This window comes from Dermacentor silvarum, chromosome 1, assembly GCF_013339745.2.
Source record: "Dermacentor silvarum isolate Dsil-2018 chromosome 1, BIME_Dsil_1.4, whole genome shotgun sequence".
Lineage (NCBI taxonomy): Eukaryota > Metazoa > Arthropoda > Arachnida > Ixodida > Ixodidae > Dermacentor > Dermacentor silvarum.
The window spans coordinates 78,461,203-78,484,058 of NC_051154.1; the positions used below are offsets into that span (position 1 = coordinate 78,461,203).

General features: G+C 44.7%; 1 protein-coding gene across 1 annotated transcript; it reads right to left on the bottom strand.

Moving 5' to 3' along the window:
* Positions 1-8,684: 8,684 nt before the first annotated feature.
* On the bottom strand, positions 8,685-21,883 carry LOC119431170 (peptidase M20 domain-containing protein 2-like). The gene is made up of 6 exons (XM_037698645.2): positions 21,549-21,883; positions 21,242-21,390; positions 20,526-20,675; positions 18,451-18,592; positions 12,716-12,958; positions 8,685-9,158 (listed from the first exon to the last, which is right to left on the bottom strand). The coding sequence occupies exons 1-6, from the start codon at positions 21,754-21,756 to the stop codon at positions 8,860-8,862; spliced, it is 1,191 nt and encodes a 396-aa protein (XP_037554573.1). The 5' UTR covers positions 21,757-21,883; the 3' UTR covers positions 8,685-8,859.
* Between the last annotated feature and the right edge of the window lie 973 nt (positions 21,884-22,856).

Sequence of the window (22,856 nt, forward strand, 5' to 3'; positions counted from 1 at the left end):
GCTACTGGCCTAAGGTAATGCAAAGTGTATTGACATTATGTGATATTACGTACATTATACTACATAGATACTAAATGTTACTTATCCATATATGCAAGTGATAATATTGCATAATTGTGTTGAAGGAATACACAAGAACAGATTGACTTCATTAAGTTGATGTCATCGCTCACATTCAAGCATATATACCTGTGATGGCTTCCTTCACACCCTCAGTATACTGAGACGCACTGTAGGTCTCGTGGTGCAGGTAGAATTGCAAGTAGCGTGGTAGTACTGAGAAATACAAAATGCAATACTTGATGTTTAATGCGCATCCACACCCCTTGCAAAGCCATGATCAATTGCACCTCCCAATTGAGACTTTGGTAAATGTCCTTTGGGGTTGTATTGAAAAATACGAAGTGTTTCTGCGAAGACTTTAAGCTATTTTTAAATATCATCTGTGGCAGATAGCACAATCACGGCCGCTGGTTAAAAAAAAGGTGCGGCCTGCCGCGTGCATCGAAAACGGTGTGATCCGACGCGGTGCCACACGTCGGAGGCTGTTGTCTGGCATCGGCATAGCAAATGCGTCAAGAACGCGCTTGGAACGCCGTCGCGCGTGCAAGCCGACGCGTTTCATTGCCGATGGCTAGCGCCGTTCGGCCCAGCCAAGTGGCCGACAATGCAACTACGGCTTTCACATTCGCTCCCATTGCAACCGCCCGACGCGGCAGGCCACACCTTTTTTTTTATCCAGCGGCCGTGGCACAATTTTCTAGTACTTTATCGAGCTGGTCTACGCGAAGAGGTGGACAATTATAATATACATGTATGAGAAATCTAAATCCATAATCGAGTAATTAAATCAAAATGACTAATTAAGTTTTTAACTGATTACCTTATGTCGTATATTTCAATTTACAAATTGTAGCCGGGGGTCAACTTGGAAGGAATTCTCAAGATGAAATCAGTTTAATTCTCAAGGTGACACTGAAATATTAATTCCCAAACTTTGTGAAGAAATACATTAATGGTTCAGTTACTTTTGTGCTTCAATGCATCAAATGGTGTTTTGCTAAAAAAAGTATATAGGAACAACAGTTAAAAATTTTACCCTGAAATTGATAGTGCATAGTTTTGTAAAAAATATGATCTACTTTAAACCAACATGGTTATGAATTTACTGTATAGCAGTACGTGAATAAATGTTAGGCATTTTGAACACAACAGCTAGGATTCCCATTAAGTGTTTCTTACTTATAGTTTGCTCCAAAATTGCATTCAATCATGCCAGATGTTGAGTTTCCTTTGTTGCTTTCAGGTTTCCTGCTGAGGAATCAAAAGCACTTCGTTAAATCGAAAATTTTGTCACATCAGGTTTTGTTATACCAAGCTTTTGACTTTAGCTTGTTGGCACGAGTTCATAGCCAAGGAGGATCACTGGCCCTGCCCAAAGGTTGAATGTCTCAGCAGTAAGACAGCACCCCATGGTGGCCACAGCATCTACGCTACACTTTTCATCTCGGAGGCCACGTACAGCAGATGCAGCAATGTGCAATTGTCGTGTGTAGACTGGCAGTGCAAAGATGAAATGGTCTTGCAGTTTTTTTGAGATCACAGACATATATGTATATTTTTCATTTATTTAACTCAAATGAGCAATAATTGTATTACTGAGAATGTTCTCGCGATCACCAAATCTGCCACTAGCTGTTGTGGGTCCAGCTGCTTGCGATGACGCTGCACGACTACATTGTGGAAGCAAGAGCAAGCCATCTTTCATTGCATTTAACACGGGATAGTAAATTCCCTACTGCATGCAGTGCAATAATATTTGGGAAATGTACCTCTCACCGGTTGTCAGTGGAACAATGTGTGACTGGTGCACTTGCACTGCCCTTTCCACAGTCACCTTTCCACGAACTTCTCCTCCTTGAAGGCGGTGTTTTGCAACGGCAACAGGCCATTGGATTAGTCGATGATAACATTACCTATTTTTCTTGCAAGCGACCTAAGGAAGACGGATGGGATTTAAGGAGCTATCTTGTGTGCTAGCAAGTGTGCTCCTCCAGAATGATTTAGCGTGCTCTGCAAGAATGATTTAGCTTTTGCTCCGAGAACGATGTAGCTGTGGGCTACGATAATGATATGCTCTGTGCTTCCGCCAGTACAGTAAAAGCTCGATGATACGATCACGGCTAATACGAATTTTCGGATGATACGAATTTTTCTGTGGTCCCGGCCGAGCCTCATTACTTTGCAACGTGCTAGAGAACGGTTGTTACGAATCGATTTTCGGCCTGCGTCGGTTGATACGAATAAACGCCGCCCCACTGACGGCCGCGAAAGAGAACAGCGCGCAGTCACGCGCTTTCTCCCGTTATCTTTTGGTGCGGAGGCGCGGACGCGGCGCCGGACAGCGCGGACTCCGCGACTGGGCGCGAAGAGTTTGAAGCGGTGGCGCTTTTGTACTTTTCTTCCTTTTCGGCGTTGTGTTTGCGCCATTTTACCTAGTCGCAGCGAGCTATGTCTACCGAGATAGAAGGACATTAGACACTTTTTCTTCAAGAAATAAATGCTTTTTACGTACATGTGCCTGAGTGAGTTCACCTCTTAATTTAGCTACAGTCGAATCTCGTTAATTCGAACACGCTTATTTCGAACATACCGCGCACCGACAATGCTCTTAGCAGCGCGCCAAATCACGCGGCGGCGCCTCCGACCGGCACTGCTCCGACACCGCCATGGAGCAAAAGCTCAGGAGAGACCCCTCAATGCCGCGCGCGAAGGAACGGGAAAAAAAAAAAAAAAGTTGTCGCAGTTTCACCTGAAAGGTGAAGCATCAATTGCGATAGCAAACTTGTAGAGAGCTATACGGAGTAATGATATTAGCTTTATCAGCTGTATAAACTTGGACATGCAGCAGCATCGGCAACACGCAGAACTGTTGTCGACGCCATCCGCGTTTTGCCCGCGTTCGCTCAAAATGCGTGCGGCGTTGGTGACTGTTGCCGGAGCCTCTGATGCCGCAGCTAAACGTCGCCTCCCTTCCCTCCCCCTCCCCCACGGCCTCTCGCTCGTCGGAAGAAGGCGCGTTTGCTCTACATACATGGTGATTGTGAAGGAGAACAGAGACGCCTACTTCTGCAGCCCTTAAGCGAGCACGGCGCAGAACGCGCGTTTATTCTCCGCCGTGCGTTCACTCCCCGTGAAAGACGCGCCCCTCGCGCCCTTTCACTCGCACATACAGCGTTCGGCGCGCGGCGACGATTTCTTCTCCAAATGACGTCATACGGAACCTCACGGCGACGGCGACGGCGACGCCGACGGCAGAAATCTGCTTTTGAGTGTCCATATAATTGCTATCGCAATAAAATAAAAAAAGAACCCGCGGCGGAAATTTCACCCTCTCTCAAATTGCAAGGTCGCCGTTTCTGCATCGCGCCGGAACAAGCGTGTACGTGCCGACTAGAGTGTTCTAGACAACCGTATTCTAGCACACACTAGTGCCGACGTTTCAGCCACGCGGATAAAATGGCAGTGAACCCTTCTCCTCTATTTTCTAGTCACATGTTGACCTTGCACGCTGCGGCAGCAGCGCAGAGGGAAGCAGCGGCGGAGGCGCAGTCGGGCCAACGAAACTGCTCACGCCCGCAAACGCTCGCTTCCCGATAACGGCAGAAAACGAAACTTCAGGGAGCGGCTAAAATAAGCTGGCGCCAGCACGGCGGCGGGCGCGCACGGAGATGTGCGCACGGAGTCGAAGGTGAGAGAGCTACGAGGGAGTTGAGAGGGAGGGCGAGAGGAGCCACCGAAGCGGCGGAGTTGAGGCGGCCAAATCCGCTTCCCTGCCGCCCTCCTCCCTCACCTTCGACGGTCTCCGCGCGCACCCGTGTTCCGGCGCCGCCCGCTCCCCGAAGCTTCGTTTTCTGCCGTTATCGGGAAGCGACCGTTAGCCGGCGTGGGCAGTTTCGTGGCCCGCGCTTGCTATGCGCTTGCGCGCCGCGATATTTCACGACTCGCACCGTTCGTGCATCGTGCTATGGTGCACGAATGCGTCAAAAATACGTCCTTTTAATTCGAACAAATTTTCGGGCCCCTTCGAGTTCGAATTATCGAGATTCGACTGTAGTTTTAATTGTGTTTCGATGATACGAATTTCGGCTAATACGAATATTTTTCGTGACCCCGTGAGATTCGTATAATCGAGCTTTCACTGTATACAAGTATGACTTTCTCTGTAAATGAGTTTGCCTTTCCATGCAAATAAACCTCTGTTCTATTCCTCCAACCCCCGACGTCGTATCACCGAGGAAGCAACTCTTGTCGTGAAAATACAGACGATGGCGTGGGCCAACTTAGCCTTTGTGTGATGCCCCAGTAGCATACATAGGCCAGCTACCCATTTCGAGGTGCACCAGCTGTGTAGGCTGGAGAGCGGCCCTCTGTTTGACGCCAGGCTCCAAGACCACGGTACCCCAAACCCTACAGTATCCACTGTTTACTGCAGGTTACACAGTGTAAAAGGTGATTAACAAGTTTCTCCTGTCTCATATCTTGAAAGCATCACTTCCCCCCTTAATGGTTTGTGCCATATAGCACATCTGGCAGAACTACAGCAAAACACGCTTTTGTTACCACCACTCACGACATCAGTGCAGACGAGCTACGGACGATTACAAGTTAATCTCCTCCCTAGCCATTCTTTTTCTCCTCAACTTGTTCGCCGAGTGATCAGGGCTAAGCTCCACGTTCACTGGCTCTGTGTCATGATGTGAAGTCATGTTGTCTTCTTCCGGTGTCTTGGAGCCAGTGCACAAAGCCTCTCCAACCTCTCCACTAGCCGCCTGGCTGTCGATCCCCATCGAGTGCAATCTAAGCAGCGCACATAGCGAGTGTTCTGTCGCAGTGCTGAGCGTGTCTGTTATTCCGGTAAACACAGGCGAGCTGGCTGTTTTGACGGATGAGTGGAAGCCTCTCCATACTACTGCCTCTGTGATAAAGGGGCTTAGCGTAAACGTGAGCGGTCTAAGCAGCCTGTACAGTGCAGCCACGTGGTGGTGCAGAGCTTAATCAACTAAGCACAGACCTAATATTGTTGTAACCAGTGTAAAACATTTTAAACATTTAAAAAGTCAATGTGTTCGCGATTACGCCGCTGCTGAAAATTTACATCAGCAGCAAAGTTGAATACACTTGGTCACTGCTATATTAGTGCTGTGTTTGTCTGGTTGAGCTCTGTGCCACCAGGTGGCTGCACCCTGTAGGATATGCAGGTTTTTGCCTCTGCCCATCTGGCTAAGCCCCCAGTCAGCCTGTGTTTGCCAGAATAATGGACATGCTAAAGCTCTCTATTGTGGTAATAATCCTCCGGCGTGAAGTGCCTGCCACAAACGTGTAGATCTTGGTGCCGATCAGATACTGACAACCTGATGCGCTGCAGCCACTCCGCTCGCCTGTTGCCTTGCAGAGGGACACGATGTCGCAGCTTCACATGTCGCCAATTGCTAGGTTTGTAGTCCACAACACAACAAGGGTGATTCATAGTTCTCGTGAAAAGAAACCTCAAGACCAACACTGACCGTGAGCTCACGTCAACACAGAGCACGTTGTAACACAAGCAGATGACACTTGCTGTGTGCCAGAAGCGCTTGAGTGTAGTGATGAATTGTCATGGTGTATTCTCTTTCTGTTACTTTTTGTTTTATAGAAACAATTTAATCAGCATTCAAGCTATTCTTAACCTTTGTTCACCCATAAACTTGGAAAAATTATTGATGACACAACGTGAGCAGCCAATCGGATAACTCGCCTGACTGACAACACGCACGCCTACTTCATAGATGGTGACAGGGCAGCTGAAAACTCGGGGGAACGGCGGCGCTGCGATCGGTAGTCATGCACATATTTAAAACCTTACAATCACATGCTTTACGTTAAGGACCTGCCCTAATGACTAGACTGGCAAAACTTCATTTAGGTCCTGCAGGACGCGCTTAGCGTGTAATGGGCATCTCCCACTTAGGGACCGACATGGAATACCTCAGTAGGTTAGCACAATATCGTCAAAATTGTTTCAGGACCCCTTTAAACATAGTTGATGTGAGACACAATGATAATTTTTTCTGGCCAAGATTCACAGCAGGGGCGAACAAAGGAAAACATTGATAGATAATTTAGCAGTTTAATTATATAGCTAAGATTTGCTAATTTACTTTTTTGTCACTTATGTTAGGCTGCCAATGCCAATTAGCATGGATATATGCCAATAATTGGACGTTTACAGCTGGTAGTGAGCTCCTAATAAATCGGTTTTCAAAATGGATAAAAGGTTTTTGAAGCACATTAGCATAAGTTTCTTCTTTGCGGCCATTGGCACAATGGCTGCAAAGAAGAAACGAAAAAGCCTTGCAGCAACAATAAAAAACAAGAAACAGGCCTCTATGCATCATGAGAATCTGCTGTCAACCAGCAGCATGTGACTTCATTTCGTCTTTTAGGTGACAAGCATAAACCAAGCATGGTACAACTGCCTCACGCAAATAAGCTTAGTGCTTAACCAGTGTACCAGGTAATGGCATGTGTCCATACCTGTCAACTCATCAACTTTAAAATTCTTAAGAATTCTGCAGACACGCATTCCTTTTCACGTTTGCCCTGACCATATAGCTGTTGTCGGATAATGATTTACTTTTAGACACAGCACAAAAGCAGCAGCAAACTTGGAGCAGCATACACCGACAAGCAACATTGTTTTCAGATCACAGTGACTTCTTCAGAGACTAGCTGATGCAATGTTGCTGCATGCAAAGTTTGCTTGCTTTAAGAACTTGCCGGAATAAACTTGCTGAAAATAAGTACCCTTCTTGTATATAGCATCTTGCACTGCCACAAGAGGGCAGCACAGGCACAATCATTTTTTTTATGTGCATTCTTTGCAATCTTGTGCCACCACATCTTTCAACAGCTTTTTGTTGTGAACATAACTTATTATTCATAAAACTTGACACAAGATCGTAGAAGTAAGATTATAGCACCAGCCTAAATTCACAAACATCATGGAAAATTCAAGAGAGTTGGCTGGAAAGCAACATCACATCACCACATGACATACCCTTAAGGCATGGTTACATGCTCAGGTTCAGCGTCTTTCACAAAATGGGACAGAACTCTTAGTGCCAGCATGCTTTAAATGACTTTTTATCCAGTTTAATAGTTTATTTTTTTTATGAGCTCGCAATTAGCTACAAACGTCCAATCAGCATTGGTAATTAAAAAGCTGGCAAATCTAAGACTACGAAGTGATCCATCAGGAAGATTTCTTCTGTGCACACTTGCTGTGAATCTTGGCCAGCAAGAACCATAATTTTGTCTCGAATCCCCCACTTTAATAATTGAAGACAGTTGTCAATGAAACTTTGATGCAGCCAGATGGCTCAGTAATAAACTCTTTCGTAGGTATTCAAAAGCCTTTATGAATGGAGGTGGATATATTCCCCTTGGGATAAAATGTAGGTGAGGCACTGAACATAGCCAAAGTCTGTTGAGGAATTTTGCCAGGGAAATTTATTGGCTATATATATCACCAAAAAAGTCACAAAAAAATTCGTGAAGACTCCAAAAAGGCAATGTTGTCGTTAAGGTGACTAAAACTAAAAAAATTGCTAAATTTAGCAACTTTCCCCGCTAAGTTATCAACACGGTTGCATAATATGCTCTGTGGACGAGATTGGTGCAGCTGCAGTTGAGGGTTACTACAACACCCAATAAAGAAATATCGCCTTTTGAGTTGTTTAGCAGACAGGTCTTCACTATTAAAACAATGGGCTGTGGATGGCCTATATGGTATGGTATGGTAAAGCTTTATTAGGGTCCTTCGGGACCTCAAAGTCAATGTACATGCAGGCTACTCCTTTACCACGAAACTTCATTAGCAGGACAAAATAGCTCCTCTTAGTATATGGTCCTTGCACACAACTATTGTGCCATGGAAGGTGTACGGAAGCTCAACAGCACACAACAATTGGGGATTAAATATGTAGGTACCACGCCAACATCAGCCTTGAGTTAGACACCATAGTAAAGGTCAGTGGTTTCATTGGGCAGAGAGCTTCACTTGAATTATTGCGAAGGGTCCATGGATTTTGTATGTGTTAGAAAAAGCATGTTAAAAACAATACTGGGGCAAGAGAACTATGGCAGCATTTTTTTCTCACTAACATCCACATCTAGGATTTGCACATTTATCACCAGGTAAAAGTCTAGCTGCCCGCTTCCTCTGCTGGCACAGCACAAAAGACACCCGTCTCCATTTCTGTTCTTTTTAGACTTAATTAACAAAGGTGTCAAATGAATAGCATCAATAAGAAAAACAGCAGCACAAGCATCAATTGGAGAGACAGTGTTGCTAAGAACATCAGAGAAGGTCATGTATTTTCACTGTGTACAGCCTCCCTTTTTAGCTATATCGTGCGAGCGTCCATCACGCATCATTTTAGCACCTTTAAGCGGCGATAATCAGCGAGACCGGCAGAAGTACTCTCAAGTGCACTAAGCACTCTCCTGTAGAAGAGTCGACGTCTAATGCGATGTTCCCTTCAGGACGACGTACGAACATATTATAGTGTTCTCACGTGATATAGCTAAAAATGCGGGAGGCTGTACATGGCGCAAAGTTAATTGAGAACACAAGAGTCTAATAACAAACAACCCATAACTTTATTTAACCACTACGGTACATAATCAGCCTTCAACAATCATTGCTCATACCAGTGAGCACCTTTGCCAATCAACATTTTACATTTAGAAGTGCATTTTTGATCGCAGGCAGTATCGACCATTCTTATGGTATAGGGACTTCAGGGATGGATCAAATCAGCCGCGATTTGATCGATCCATATCAGCAGCAAATGCTGCCTTAGCTTCAGGTATGAGCACATCCGGGCTGAGCAAAATGTCAAGACATGCTAAAGCCATGGCTTTAGCAGCAACTAGTGTTGGTGGCTGAGCAGATGGATGGCCTGCAGCATCTGTGAATTCCTTTGTGTGGTTTGGTCCTGCTGAGTCAATGCGGTAAATAGGGTGAATGCTGGGCACTGTGTGGCATACATCGCCCATGTCAGATGAAGCCACAAAAAGGTTGGCCTCAGTGTTGCCGTCATCAAATTTAACACCTGCCAAAAGAATGGAGGAAAACACATTACTTGGGATAAGTGTACATACCACAGCTCTATATTGCTGTTCAGAAAAAGTACCTCCTCGTACAGTAAAAACATTGGCATAAGCATATTTCAGCAATTATGTGCTGTTGGTATGTACAGTTCACTGCAAAAGCTTGGAGAGCATGGGGACTGTGGAAAATAATATTCCCAGCCAGAGCATGCATTCAGGAGTTTTAAGGCACTATCTGCACTTGCGTGTACAAGCTGCATGATTTGGCCATGAAGGAAAGTTCGTTCACCCAAGTGCTCCGTACACTTTTAGGGCCACCACTATTACGGCCTTTTAATGCCACCAGTACACGTGAGTCAGACAAAATGCACCAAATGTTTTTATTGTCCTTGCACTATGTTTGTCACCTACGAATTGTTGGCAACAGTGAATAACAGCAATGCACAGTTGATAACTGAAGGTTTATTTGTAGGGATGTGTGAATGTTCGAAATTTTTAGTATAAATCGAATAGTCCTTGTTATTTAATTCATATTTGATTCGAAAATTTACTATTTGAAATTTATTGAACATTGATTTCTTTTCAATAAAGGCTAACAACTTATTGGCGTCTCGAGGGAGAGAGATAGATGCAAGGACTGTTCTTATTGATTCTGTTGTAAGAGAGCCGCAGTTTTAACGCGATAGTGTTAAGGCCTCGTGTCGCAGAAAATCCGGCGTCGGTGTCGGCTTCGGCGTTAAGCATCGGCGTCTGGCGAAAATAATCATGCCGAACCACATCATCCCGAAGCACCCCGACCACACAGGCCCTCCGCGTGGCACAAGGCCTTAGTGAACAAAAATTGAATTTCTCAAAGTAAAATCCGTCAGAAAAATCCCAAAGTACGACTTAACCACAACCTACAGGTGTGATAGCGTCGAATTGTAATTTGAATATACGAGAAAAAAGCCTGATAAGCAGCCAGGGATCTTTGAATGCTATCGCGTTCCACTCTTAAAGGCGAAAGTTTAAGCGTCCTCCAATTCTGATGGTGTTTCGCTGTACTTTGGTTCTAGGCAGCATTGAGGGGAATGTTGAAAACCGAGCCTTTCTAAATTTTGGACACGCGCACGCCTCGGGGCAACAGCAAACAATTAATAAAGTAATAAGAAAAGCTCCTAGGGCCTTCATATTTTGTTATAAGACGGCTTAAATTGCTCCTGTAAAAATGACTTCCCAGTAATGCATTTGTGTTTAATAGTGAAGCCGACTTTAAGGGGATCAGTGTAAGCTTGGTATTTATAAGCTGGCTTTCCCACGTTGTGTTGCAGTGAAGCCTACTCATAAAGAAAAATGTGATGCGAATGGAGCCCGATAACGCTATCACGTTCCACTCTTAAAGGCGAAGCTTAAGCATCCTCCAATTTTTTGTGCAGAGGCACAAGTTCTTGAGCAAGCGCATGAGGCAGATAACTTCTGCTTGATAACTCCCAGTCATTCAAGAAGAATGCTTCACATTTAGGCAACCTGTATACAAATTTGTTCTCTTGCTTTAGGCAAAGCAATTTATTATTTAACTAGTATCACCATATTTGCATCCCTTTAAAACTAGGCTGCACAACTCAAAACCAGCAAGGGCCAAAACCAGCTTCTCTGGGAGGCACACAGGCCACAATTTAGTGGGAAATGCTGCACTTCTTTCTTGCAGAAAGCTATCTGGTGTATTTGCACTTATTGCTGTCCTCAGCATGCCTTATAATGTTACATCGGTCACTTGAGGCTGAAGGCAGCTCTTGTTCAAAATCATCAAAGAGAATGTCTGATCACAGATGTACACAGTGTTCCCATACAGGTGCTCCCGAAGAGAGATGCCAGTTTTAAGACAATGTTAGCTGTGTTTCTGAATTTGTTATAAGGCTCTCATAAGGCCGACAGAGGGAATGCTTCTACTGTGTCCTGTTTAGCTCTATCGAACACTGCAACTAAACAGTGCAGCTAAAGCTCATCGACCTGCAGTCTTTTGGAATCACTGAAAAATGGTCGCAAAATGGGTGGACGCTCTTTTTGCCATCCTTAAACGACTTGAAACACTGTTGGAACATTACCAAAAGGTGCTCGCCATAATTAATATTCGGTGTTGCATACTCTTCTCCACATAAATGAACATTTATCTATGAATTATAAAACATTATCTGATGATAAAAATTATTGAAAAAGATGCAGTTTTCTTTGCAGTTTTTTACTACTAGACGGACAAAAAAACGTTCCGGCATTTGCAGTTAAAACAGACAAGTAGAAGATACAGCTGCAATCAACTATCGATACTGCGAGTCAGGCTAGCAGCATATCAAAAAATCGACCCGTGAAGCCTTGGTCACTTTATTACTAGCTTCTTGAAATGTGTCGACGAAGTGTGGCATGCTCTTTGTATCCACCTATAAAAAGTATACAAAAGCTCGACTGATGCCATGGGCCCAAATGCTACTAGATCTATAAATAACCTTGACTGACACTCACGGTGCATTACAGTGTAAGCTAACATTTGTGAACATTGAAAAGTCAGGCGGACAAACAAAGGCAAGAGCATTAATTCACAGTTGCTGCTGCCTGCGATCATTCAGTCGATACATACTGGGAAAGTGAGTGTTCAATTCATTGACAGTGTTGTGCTCTTGCTGTAGATCACTTAACGAACAGTTTCAGAGGTAGCGCACCTTTCTTATTCAACAAAAGATCCCACACTCCTGCATCTTTTTCATTTTAATGTGCTTGACACCGCTTACAGTTAATGTTGGGTAGTGTGTTTGGCACCAAAATTGTTGTTTTTCTCAACATATGGTGGTGCATTTATTGCAGCAACCAGCATATAATAATCCGCTTATGGGCCTGTGGCCTGGGGGCCTTTCTTTAAAACAATGTGCGGAGCTATGGTATCACACTTCTCTCCTTCAATAAACACAACACTCTATGTGCACCTGGTGCCATGCTGTTCCCTTGTTTCATTACTGTCACTTTTCATGTTACTCAGTTGACCGGATGTACAGCTGTGAACGGCATTACATCCATGTATCAAATAATGTAAATAAGCCTCATTCTTTTACCAAACGAACACCACATAATTCAATTATCCTATATTCAATATTTAAAGGTCATCTTTCTCAAATATTTTTTTGCCAAACGGGCACCATACAATATTCAATATATAAATATTCTAAATTCAATATCCAAAGGTTATTTTTCTCAAATATTCGTTTTCAATTAGGAAATCTGTCAATTCTAACACCCCTTTTATTTGCCAAATATTTGAAAGTTTTTTTACAAAATGGTATGGTTACAGCATGACACCACAATATCAAAATGGTTGGCGAAGGCAACATTGCTCACAATGATTTACATGCACAAAACAGACACTCAAACAAAACGATAAACATGTGGTCTTGCAGTGACTGTTAAACAGCTGATACACATAACATGCCTAACCTTGCTTCGATGTAGCCTCAAAATTCTGCCTCTGCATTTATGTAGCTAATGGTGTGTAGCAAAGAAAGTAGTGATTTTGAAGTATATTTTCAGAACATACCAAGTGTTTCGGCATGCTTCTTGTAAAGTCGTGCAAGCACAGAGTTGGTAACAACCGGCTTGAAGCTAAAGGACCGTGTCACTTCCATGGTACAACCTGTGGCTTCAGCACCAGCAGAGATACAGGACATGACCTTCTTGCGCAATTCAGCCATCATGCTCACCGTGGGAGCACGGTATAAGATGTCCATGGCAGAACGTTCTGGGATAATGTTAACTGCTGCACCTCCATCAGTAAATATAGCTGCATACAAAAGTAAAAATCGACATAAATAATTTGAAAATTAACACACTCGTCTAGTTAACTTGAAATGCATAAATTTCAGGAAATAACAATCATCACTCACAGTCTAATTAAAATGACACTGACGCAGATATTATACTTTATTTATTTACTACCAAAAAACTAAATCCAGACTCGTCACATTATGTTTTGAGCGGTTTATGCTCATTTAAGCACACATTCCTGAAAAAACACTAGTTGCAAGAAGTCGATTAGCGCTTTCCACACTCTTGGTGGCATAATAACACAAGCCAATTGCGAATCAGGTGCTGGTGATATTGTTGACAATTGACGACTATCTTGGCTCAGGGCTTAGCTCCATTAGGTTGGTGTAACTGGCTAACATTGTCCTAGATACATGTGGACAAGAAGGCGCAGGCACACAAAGCACTCAACACATGGCTCTTGAACTCTCCCTTCTGCGCGCACATAAAAGGCTGGCATTGGAGGTAGAGTGTCATTTTCGCAAGCCAAGGAACACGCCAGCTCCAAGAACCAATTCATTCTAGCAAATACAAATGCATCCCATGTCCATCCCTTCATGCTGGGGTCATCACATGGTTTCAAAATCACTTCCTGGGACGGAGTTGGGAGGCCACTTAAGGTCTGGATTGTAAATCACTGGAGGCCATACTAAAATGAGCCCAGACAGTGCTTTACAAGAAGCATTTGATTAGTGTGCTACTTAAGAGGACTGCTGTAGGGACTTGTTCATTCTCACATTTGTTTTGAAGAATGCCAGGTACAAATTTGACATAAGTAGGCGTTATATAAAAAAAAATGTCGCAGTTTCACTTGAAAGACGAAGCATCGATTGCGATAGTAAATTAGTAGAGAGCTATACGGAGTAAGGATAGTAGTTTTATCGGCTGCATAAACTTGGACACATTTGCTTACTAACTGAATTAACAAGCATGGTGTCAGCACGCACAAGCAATCATGAATAGATCACACTCGATGACTGCACACAACCGCTGTCAAAACGCTGGCGTCGGACACCTCTCGCGTGGCAGACGTTCTACGGCACTGGAGGCCGGTTCGCCGTCAGTATATTTGTCGCTAGCGTGGACGTGCCTTAAAGGGACCCTGAAACGATTTTAACGATTTTGTACAAAACAAACGTACTGAGTCGTTAGAGTAGGTCCTTCTGATCATTAATTGATGCATCTAAGCGCTCCACGTAAAGCATGTAATTTATTATAAAGCTTTAAAAAGGTACATTGCTACCGATCGCAACACGCCAATCGGCTGAGTTTTGTGACCAAGTGACGCGATTTGACCATAACACGTCAGTAGGGCCAGCTATCCGATTGGCTGCCCAGGGCGAGTCATCAATAATTTTTCCCAGCATTATGGTGAACAAATGTTGTTCGTAATAGTTTAGATATTAGTTAATTTGTTTCTATAAAAAGAAAGTAACAGAAAGAGAATGCACAAGGACATGTATCACTACACTAAAAGCACTTCCGGCCCACAGCAAGTGTCATCTGCTTGTGTTAAAACGTGTTGACGAGAGCTGCGCGGTCAGTGTTGGTCTTGCTCTTTCTTTTCGCGAGCAGCATGGTTTGCCCTTGTTGCGTTGTGGGCTGCAAACGTAGCAATCGGCGACATGTCAAGCTGCGACATCGTGCCCCGCTGCAAGGCAGCAAACGAGTGGAGTGGCTGCAGCGCATCGGACTGTCGGTATCCAAACGGCGCCAGCATCTACACGTTTGCGACCGTCACTTCACGTCGAAGGATTGCCACAATAGAGCTTAGCGTGTCCAGTGTTCAGGTAAACGCAAGCGCAAGTGTGCTGGCCATTTTACTACGTTTTACGTGATGAACGGAGGCGTAAACGTGAACTGCTTGCATGGAGCAGCCACCTGGCGGCACAAAGCTCAACCAAACACACAGCTAATATACCAGTAACGAAGTTTTTTCTACTTTGCTGCTGGCTCAAATTTTCGGCAGGAGCGTAATCTTTTTGTATGTTTAAAATGTTTTACACTTGGTTACAGGAATATCAGCTCTGTATTTGGCTGGTTAAGCTCTGCGCCACCTGATGACTGGACCATGCATGCCGATCAGGCCGCTCACGTACGTCTACGAAGCTCCTTCATCACAGCGGTATGGAGGGGCTTTAGTTTACGCCTCTGCCTAGTCGTCAGAGCACCCAGCTCGCCTGTGGTTGCCGGAATACCGGACACGCTCGGCTCTGCGACAGAACGCTCGCAACGCACGCTGCTTGATCGCTCTCGGTGGGGATCGTCGGCCGGGCGGATAGCGGAGAGGTTGGAGAGCCTTCGCGCACTGGCTCCAAGACAACCGGAAGTAGACGACAACAAGTCACAACATGACGTAGAGCCAGCAAAGGCGGAGCTTGGCCCTGATCACTCGGTGAACGAGTTGAGGAGGAAATGCATGGCTAGGGAGGAGGGTAACTTGTAATCGTTTGTAGCTCTCTTAATATGAGTCGCTTCACTTAAATTTTCACGCGACTGTTTTACTGTAGCTGTACTCTACGCGTTTACAAAAATTATCTGAACCGTTTCAGGGACCCTTTAACCGTAAGTGGACAGTGTTTTGAGAAGCGCGTTGGCGATGACGTCACGTGATATTTGGAGGAGCACTCGGCGAGGAGGAGAGACCAGCCGACGAATGGAGAGTAGCCAAGGAAAGAGTGAAACGAGCGAGGGCCATGTTCCGATCATAAAACGCGTGTAACTCCGCTATTACGGCACCATTTCGAAAAATTATCGAAGCTACGTGTTCGTTGTACACTCATGCACAGCTGCAACACCACAACTAAATTTCAACCTCTGGGTGGTTTTGAGGCTTTTTAAAGATATGGTGCACGCGATAGCCCGCAGCCGCGCAAAGTACAAGTTCGCGGTTGCTGGCAGCGTAGAAGCAGCACCTCTCTCGTGCTGCCTTCCCGCTTTCCTCCTTTCGCGTGGGAAATTGAGTCACTAGTTCCCCTTGCGCCCTGTTGCAAGATACGCATTTGGTGCCGCAGCGAAACATTGCCTCCTCTTCCTCCCTCCATCCCCCCACGGCGTTTTTGCACGACGGAAGACGCCGCGTTTGCTCTCCGCCTTGCGTTTGCTCTCTGTGAAAGCACGCGTCCCTCGCGCGCATTCACTCACTGCATAAGGCGCGCGGCGACGATTTTATTGCCCTTGGACTTTATACGGAACCTCATGGCGACGGCAACGCCGCCGCCGATGGCACAAATTTGCTTGGAGTGTCCATATAATTGCTATCGCAATAAAATGAAATGCAAGAGGATTTCACTGAATTTTGGGATGTGACAGTAGTATCAACCAACTACACGCGTGTTACTGACTTGTGGCTCACAGCAGTTCATGCCTGTGCTGACGAAGTTGACAGCCATTTCCACTCCTTAATTTTATAAATACATTAATTCAGTAGTGCATCCAGGATCTCTGCAGGGGGGGGGGGGGGGAGGTTAATTTTTGTGGGGGCGGGGAAGCAAGCACTTTGCATAACATGCAATTTCCTAGCTTTAGCCAGAGGAATCCAACAGCAAATAAAATGTGTAATAGTAATTATAATAATGACACCAAGGATGATGACAATGTTAATTTCTTCAACGTTTTACTCATAGTAATTTAAGAGTGAATGAATAAATACAAGACATTGATAGAGTGTTTTTGTTAATCAGGAAAATTCGACCTCAAGCCACCTCCTGATTTGTTATGACAATGTGAACAGAGCGCTGAAGGTACACATTGGATTGGTGGGGATGGGCGCGTGGGTGGAAGGGGGGGGGGGGGTTACAACACTCGACCCCCCCCCCCCGTCAATGCGCCACTGCATTAATTAACTCATCAGAATGGGGCATATGACAAATGACATGCATTCATTATGCATGTCATACATGCTCATATTATGCACTTGTAAATCGAAGTAAAATAGCATTTTTGCATTTCCCTCCCCCCTATTAAATTGTGGCTGATATGGACAGGAATCGAAACCATGACCATGTGCTCAGCGGCAGAAAATCATAGCCGCTAAGCCACCACGGCAGGTGTGGTTTAAGCTATGCTTATACTAAAGATTAAGCATGAAGTGCTATGGAAATGTTCTATTACAGTTATCAGAAATCTAACAACTTACAGAAAATTTCAAATCTACAGCAATGACATGCCCATGAACGTAAAAAATTGGCTGCGTCATTTATAACAAAATTCACACATCAGATGACTGTATCACGCTTCAAGAAGATAGTAACACTATCGCAACATGGTACAACAAAAGGCATATGTCTCTAAACTTCAACGAATGCAAATTTACGACATTCAGCAGAAAACACACCACGATCAGCCCTGTGTACAGTATAGATACATCCCTCATAAGCAACACCACTTCACACAACTACCTGGGCCTGCATTTAACACCTTCACTTACGTCGGTCACACGTATTGAAACCATTTGCACAGATTCCTTACGGACACTAGGCTACCTATGACACACCTTAAAATCCGCTTCATTTGAGATTAAAAATCTAGCTTACCTGACGTACGTCAGACCAAAACTTGAGTATGCTTCCTTCATTTGGCATCTATCAGAGGCAATATTTAACTAGATGCTTAGAAGCTGTTCAAAATCGCGCCACTCGCTTTATCGCCTTGGACTACTCACCAAAAGCCAGCGCCACCGAGTTAAAACGGACACTCTCCCTCCTGACTCTAATGTCTCATCGTGCCATCTCACGTCTTGCTCTTCTACATTTCTTCTACTACCACCCAAAATCAAGACACGCATTGCTAAAAACGTCATACTGGTCGTCCTCGTGCCTAAGACATAGTCATGCCATCTCAAGCATTGGTGGCCACACATTAGCATTTAATTCCTCTTTCTTTCCTGAGGCTATTATGCTCTGAAATGACCTACCCCACACCCATGGTAGAATATGTAAGCGCGACTGAACGAGGACGTAGAAAGAAACAGACACAAAAAGACAGTGCTGTCTTTGTGTGTCTGTTTATTTCTATGTCCTTGTTCAGTCGCGCTTACACATTTTACCATGGATTCTAACCAACTAGCCCACCAACGTGTTTTAACCTACCTAACACCATTGTCACATGCACTAATTGCAAAGTATTTCACGCAAAGCTAAATTATCGCCTTTCGTAACATACGTTGAATATAGGTGCATCGTGCATTGAGCACAAATCACATACAGCACATTCTATCTATTTATTTGCTATGTTATTTTTATTACATTTACTACTGTATAATTTACCCTATACTCAACTTGGAATTTATATCTACTGTAAAACTTTCTTCCTTGCTCATCTGATCTCGTTCTCATGATCTCCACCTCTTTTCTTTATCTTTCTGTTGAAACAGTTGACTTTAACACTTGAACGAGCCCCCCCCCCCCCCCCCCTTATGCCTTCGGACCCTTACGGTAAAATGAATGAAATGAAATGAAAAATGCATACCTCCTACACGACAGTTTGGCTTGATGTGCTGTCTAAGATACGACAGGCCATTGTAACACATGACTGCTGCATCCACAGCATTAATCCCATCCCAAGGGGCACCTGATGAGTGCGCAGCTTTTCCATGGTATGTTACACTGATCTGCAAAGAAAAAAAAAATCTTGTTAATATTTTCTTGAATGCCTGATGGTAAATGAACCCTTTTCATGGTATGTTACCACGCGTCTGTGAAGAAAACATATAATACTAAGAATCACAGGTAAGCCATCACAGCAGGATGAGAATTTTGGTGTTTTACTTGTGAATGGGTAATTCTAGTCTACCATGATTTGCATTATGTTATTTCATGACAATGTAAACACCAATAACTTTGACAGCAAAAGTCCACCACGGCTGGCGTAGGCAATAACGCGGTCATGCCCACATTGGCGCTGGGTTGAAATTGCACCGATTCCGTACCCACTGGCGCCAGTGTGAATTTCTGTGGGAGCGGAGGTGCCAAAATGTGAGAGAACTGGAGGCGTGAGTAGCATGATGAGGTCTGAGAAAGCAATGTCTTTACTGAGGAGGTCAGTCAGAGGTCGGGCCCCAACGTGCACAAAATTTCTCACAAACCGGTGGAAGTAATAGCACAGGCCAATGAAGCTTCGAACATCTTTTGCAGAGGTCGACACGGGGAAATTCTGCACTGCACTAATATAGCAGGGTCGGGACGAATATGTGAAGGATCGACGAGACGTTCGAGCATGGTTATTTGGCGGTGACCGAAAAGGCACTTGGACGAATTGAGCTGCAGGCGAGCGGTGCGAAAAACAGAAAAAATAGATGAAAGTTTTTCAAGGTGGGTTACAAAAGTTGGAGAAAATACAATGACGTTGTCCAAGTAGCACAAAAAAATGGACCATTTAAAGCCACACAAGAGCATGTCCATCATCTGTTCAAAGGTTGCCGGCGCACTGCACAAGCCAAAAGGCATTAGCCCAAACTGATATAGGCCGTTGGGTGTTATGAATGCAGTTTCCTCACGGACCAGCTCAACGGCAATTTATCAATAAACGGAGCGAAGATCTATTTATGAAAAATAAGTCGCACCGTGAAGGCAATCGAAAGCGTCGTCAATGCATGGAAGTGGGTAGACATCTTTCTTGGTGATCTTGTTTAGATGATGATAGTCCACACAGAATCACCAGCTGGTATTCTTCTTTTTGACCAGAACAACAGGGGAAGCCCAACAGGCTGGAAGAGTGCTCAACAATTCCCTTGGCAAGCATTTTGTCAACTTCTATCTGGATAACTCTGAGCGACACTTGGTATGGGCATCTGTGAACAAGGGTTGCATTGCCGGAAATTATACGACGATGCTTCACAACAGTGGTTTGACCCAAATGGTGATTGTTCAGGTCTAAAATGTCCTAGTAGGAATCGATGAGGTCATGAAGCTCTGCGGCTTGTTGGGATGGGAGGTCCGGCGCAATCATCTTTGCAATGTTGTCAGGTGAAGCAGATGCAGAAGGCGCAGAACGAGCACTGGTTGAAGACAGCTCCACAGATAGAGAGGAAATATGGCACTCGTGGGACGGTGGCAACGTGGCAAGAGACATGCCTCGAGGAAGTACTTGAGAGCACAGTTCAAAATTTATGATGGGGAGACATGTCTCATACATATAAAACATATCTTGACCAAGCAGTTCGTCTACAAAAGAGAGCACTATGCATATGACATTTTCTAGCAATCAGGAACAGGCTTTCTCACAGTTAAGTATGTTGAAAACTTTATCGTTTGGTTTTATGTCGGAAATGAAAATTCAATTATTACTTGTACAACTTTTAGTCAAACTGACTCGACCGACAAGAAATGTGAGTAATATAAATTTCAATTTATTACCTACTCAATAATAAGAAAATTGTTCAATACCATTTAACGGTACAAAAATATGAAACTCCCCTCTTAGAGACATAAAAATGGCTCATAACTTAGCAGTTTCTGTAAAAAAAAAAAAAAAGTTTGCTTTCACTTATCAATATATGGCAGCCCAAAAGTATTTAAACTTATGTGCAGTTATAAGGAACTTACATGGCCAACACCAATAAATAGTGGAACCAGTTCATTGCTTCTGCTGGGATGAACCATCATGGCCACATCTATGTCAGCAAATGCACCTGCATTAATCAGGTCAATTTTGCCACCACCACTTTCCTCTGCTGGTGTTCCAAGGACAACAATCTGGAGAATTGGAAATAGAAGGCTAAAGTTTGTTTCAAGCACTTCACATATTCCATAAGGATCGATGCAGAAGAAACAGCACAACCAACTAAAACACCGCAGGCACAAAGCAACAACGTGGTTATTTGCTACAGCTTTAACAGTGAAAGTATCAGCAGTGACAACTGTTAATTCCTTAAATATAGTGCCACTATGCTCTTATCTGGTGACCATATAATGATATCGTGTGAGTTACATATAGAGTTTTTAACGCAGAAAAATGGCAATGATGTGGATTCCTTCTAGATATGTGCACGATCAGAAGATTAGAAAAGGTGAGCCGATATGCAGTGTGAAAGGCGACCCGTCACCAACGATCGTTACAGGTCTATCGTGATCAAATCACGCGCCAAAATTGCAGCCCCCCCCCCCCCCCCCCAAGATTTCGGCCAAGCAGCTAGCAAAGCGGACCGCAACAAATAGGCTCGAGATCGTCCAGCACAGAGCAGAGAAGTATGATGCACATGAAAAGCAAGAGAATGAAAGGGCGACCCAAGGGTGGGCGCGCATTGCAGCACGAGTGGTACCTTGCCCTTCAGCTTCGGATCGGACCGCAACGCTTCCTTCACGGCCACTCCAGCGGCAAACCCTGCTTCAGCTATTAAGTTGTGCCCGCAGGCATGTCCAACTACAGGCAGCGCATCGTATTCGCATATGATGCAAATCACGGGACCACCTGTATTGCACACACACATACACACACGGCAAAACAAGGTTATGCTTGGACGTATGCACAGAGCAGTGCTTCGCCTCCAGGGGTAGCGACGCACTACAGAAGCTATTTAAAGAGTAAAGCGACTAAATAGCATCGCAAGCACATAAAATTATACAGACCTGACCCAACTGAATATTCAGCTCTAAAGGCAGTGTCCAAGTGATATTTTCGCTGGACCTGGAAGCCTTCGTCTTCAAGTGCTTGCGAGAGATAATCGTGGGCTTTCACTTCACGGTAATATAACTCTGGGTTTTTCCAGATTGTTTGGCTTACTAAGTTTAGTTTCTCGCGGTACTTATCAATGGTGCTAACTATGACTGCCGACATGTTTGGTTTCTCAAAAATAGTTATATGCACTTTGAACACGGCACAGTATGCACAGTATGCACAGTCCGCGATGTCGACGACCCAAGGCGACCTGACCTTCTCACTTCGGTCGCTGTGCCTGATTGCAGCTGTTTGTGCCGCCGTCCGCCGTCTGCGCGGTTTTACGCGTGGATAGATAAGAGAACAACCTGCAACTGCAAATAGAGTTCTTGATAATGGTGTGACCTTTCCACGTCTAGCTGGTTCGCTCTAGACAGAATTTTACAAGAAAATGAAGGGGGGAAAACGTGAAAAACGCTTTATTCGTTGAGCATCTCACAGCGACCCATAACTTGCTGCAAACGCAGTCAGTCAGCTGATGAACACGCGAAGAGCAGCATATCTCTCAGTGCCTTGATAACCGGACACTCTGAAGAAAGTCTGCGTAATAAACCATAACTAAACTACGTTTAAAGCGAACGTGCAGTGGGCAGTCCCACCAGTCCCTTGATGAAGGGAAATTGATTGATTGACTGATTGATTGCAAACTTTATTATTCGACCGAGCTGGGGTGCCCGCCTCATAACCTACACGCAGGTAGTGGGGGAGGATGAAGCAGTCCCCGCGCGTTGAGGACGGTGAGTCTTCACGGCCTCAACGGCCAGGCGGATTGAAGGGAAAGTACTGTGAGTGATGAGCTTGGCCCAGTTGGTCTGGGCGGCTACAGATGGCGCAACGTGTCCTGCGCAAGTAGCCGCGCCGACATCGTCGCCTACCTTGCCTGCTTCTTTCGGCTTAAAAGTCTGGATCCCGATATGCAATTTCCTGTTCTGCGTGGAATTCCACGCCCTCATACAACATGCCTGATACACAGACCACAGAGTAACATACGGATTACAAGAGTGGCCACTCCAGCCTAAAAGCGGCCAAGCTACGCAGCTTCATGCCGCCCGCTAGAGGGCAAAACAACACTCCCTGTCTCCAAGAGAACGCTCGTACTAGTTAACTACTGTCATAGCCTCCTATATAATCTATGCCTGCCGGATGAGCCCGAAAAGGCCGTCGTCTATGGCGGCGCCACCTACGTAGGGTAGGAATCAGCATATTGAAGGGAGCGGCAA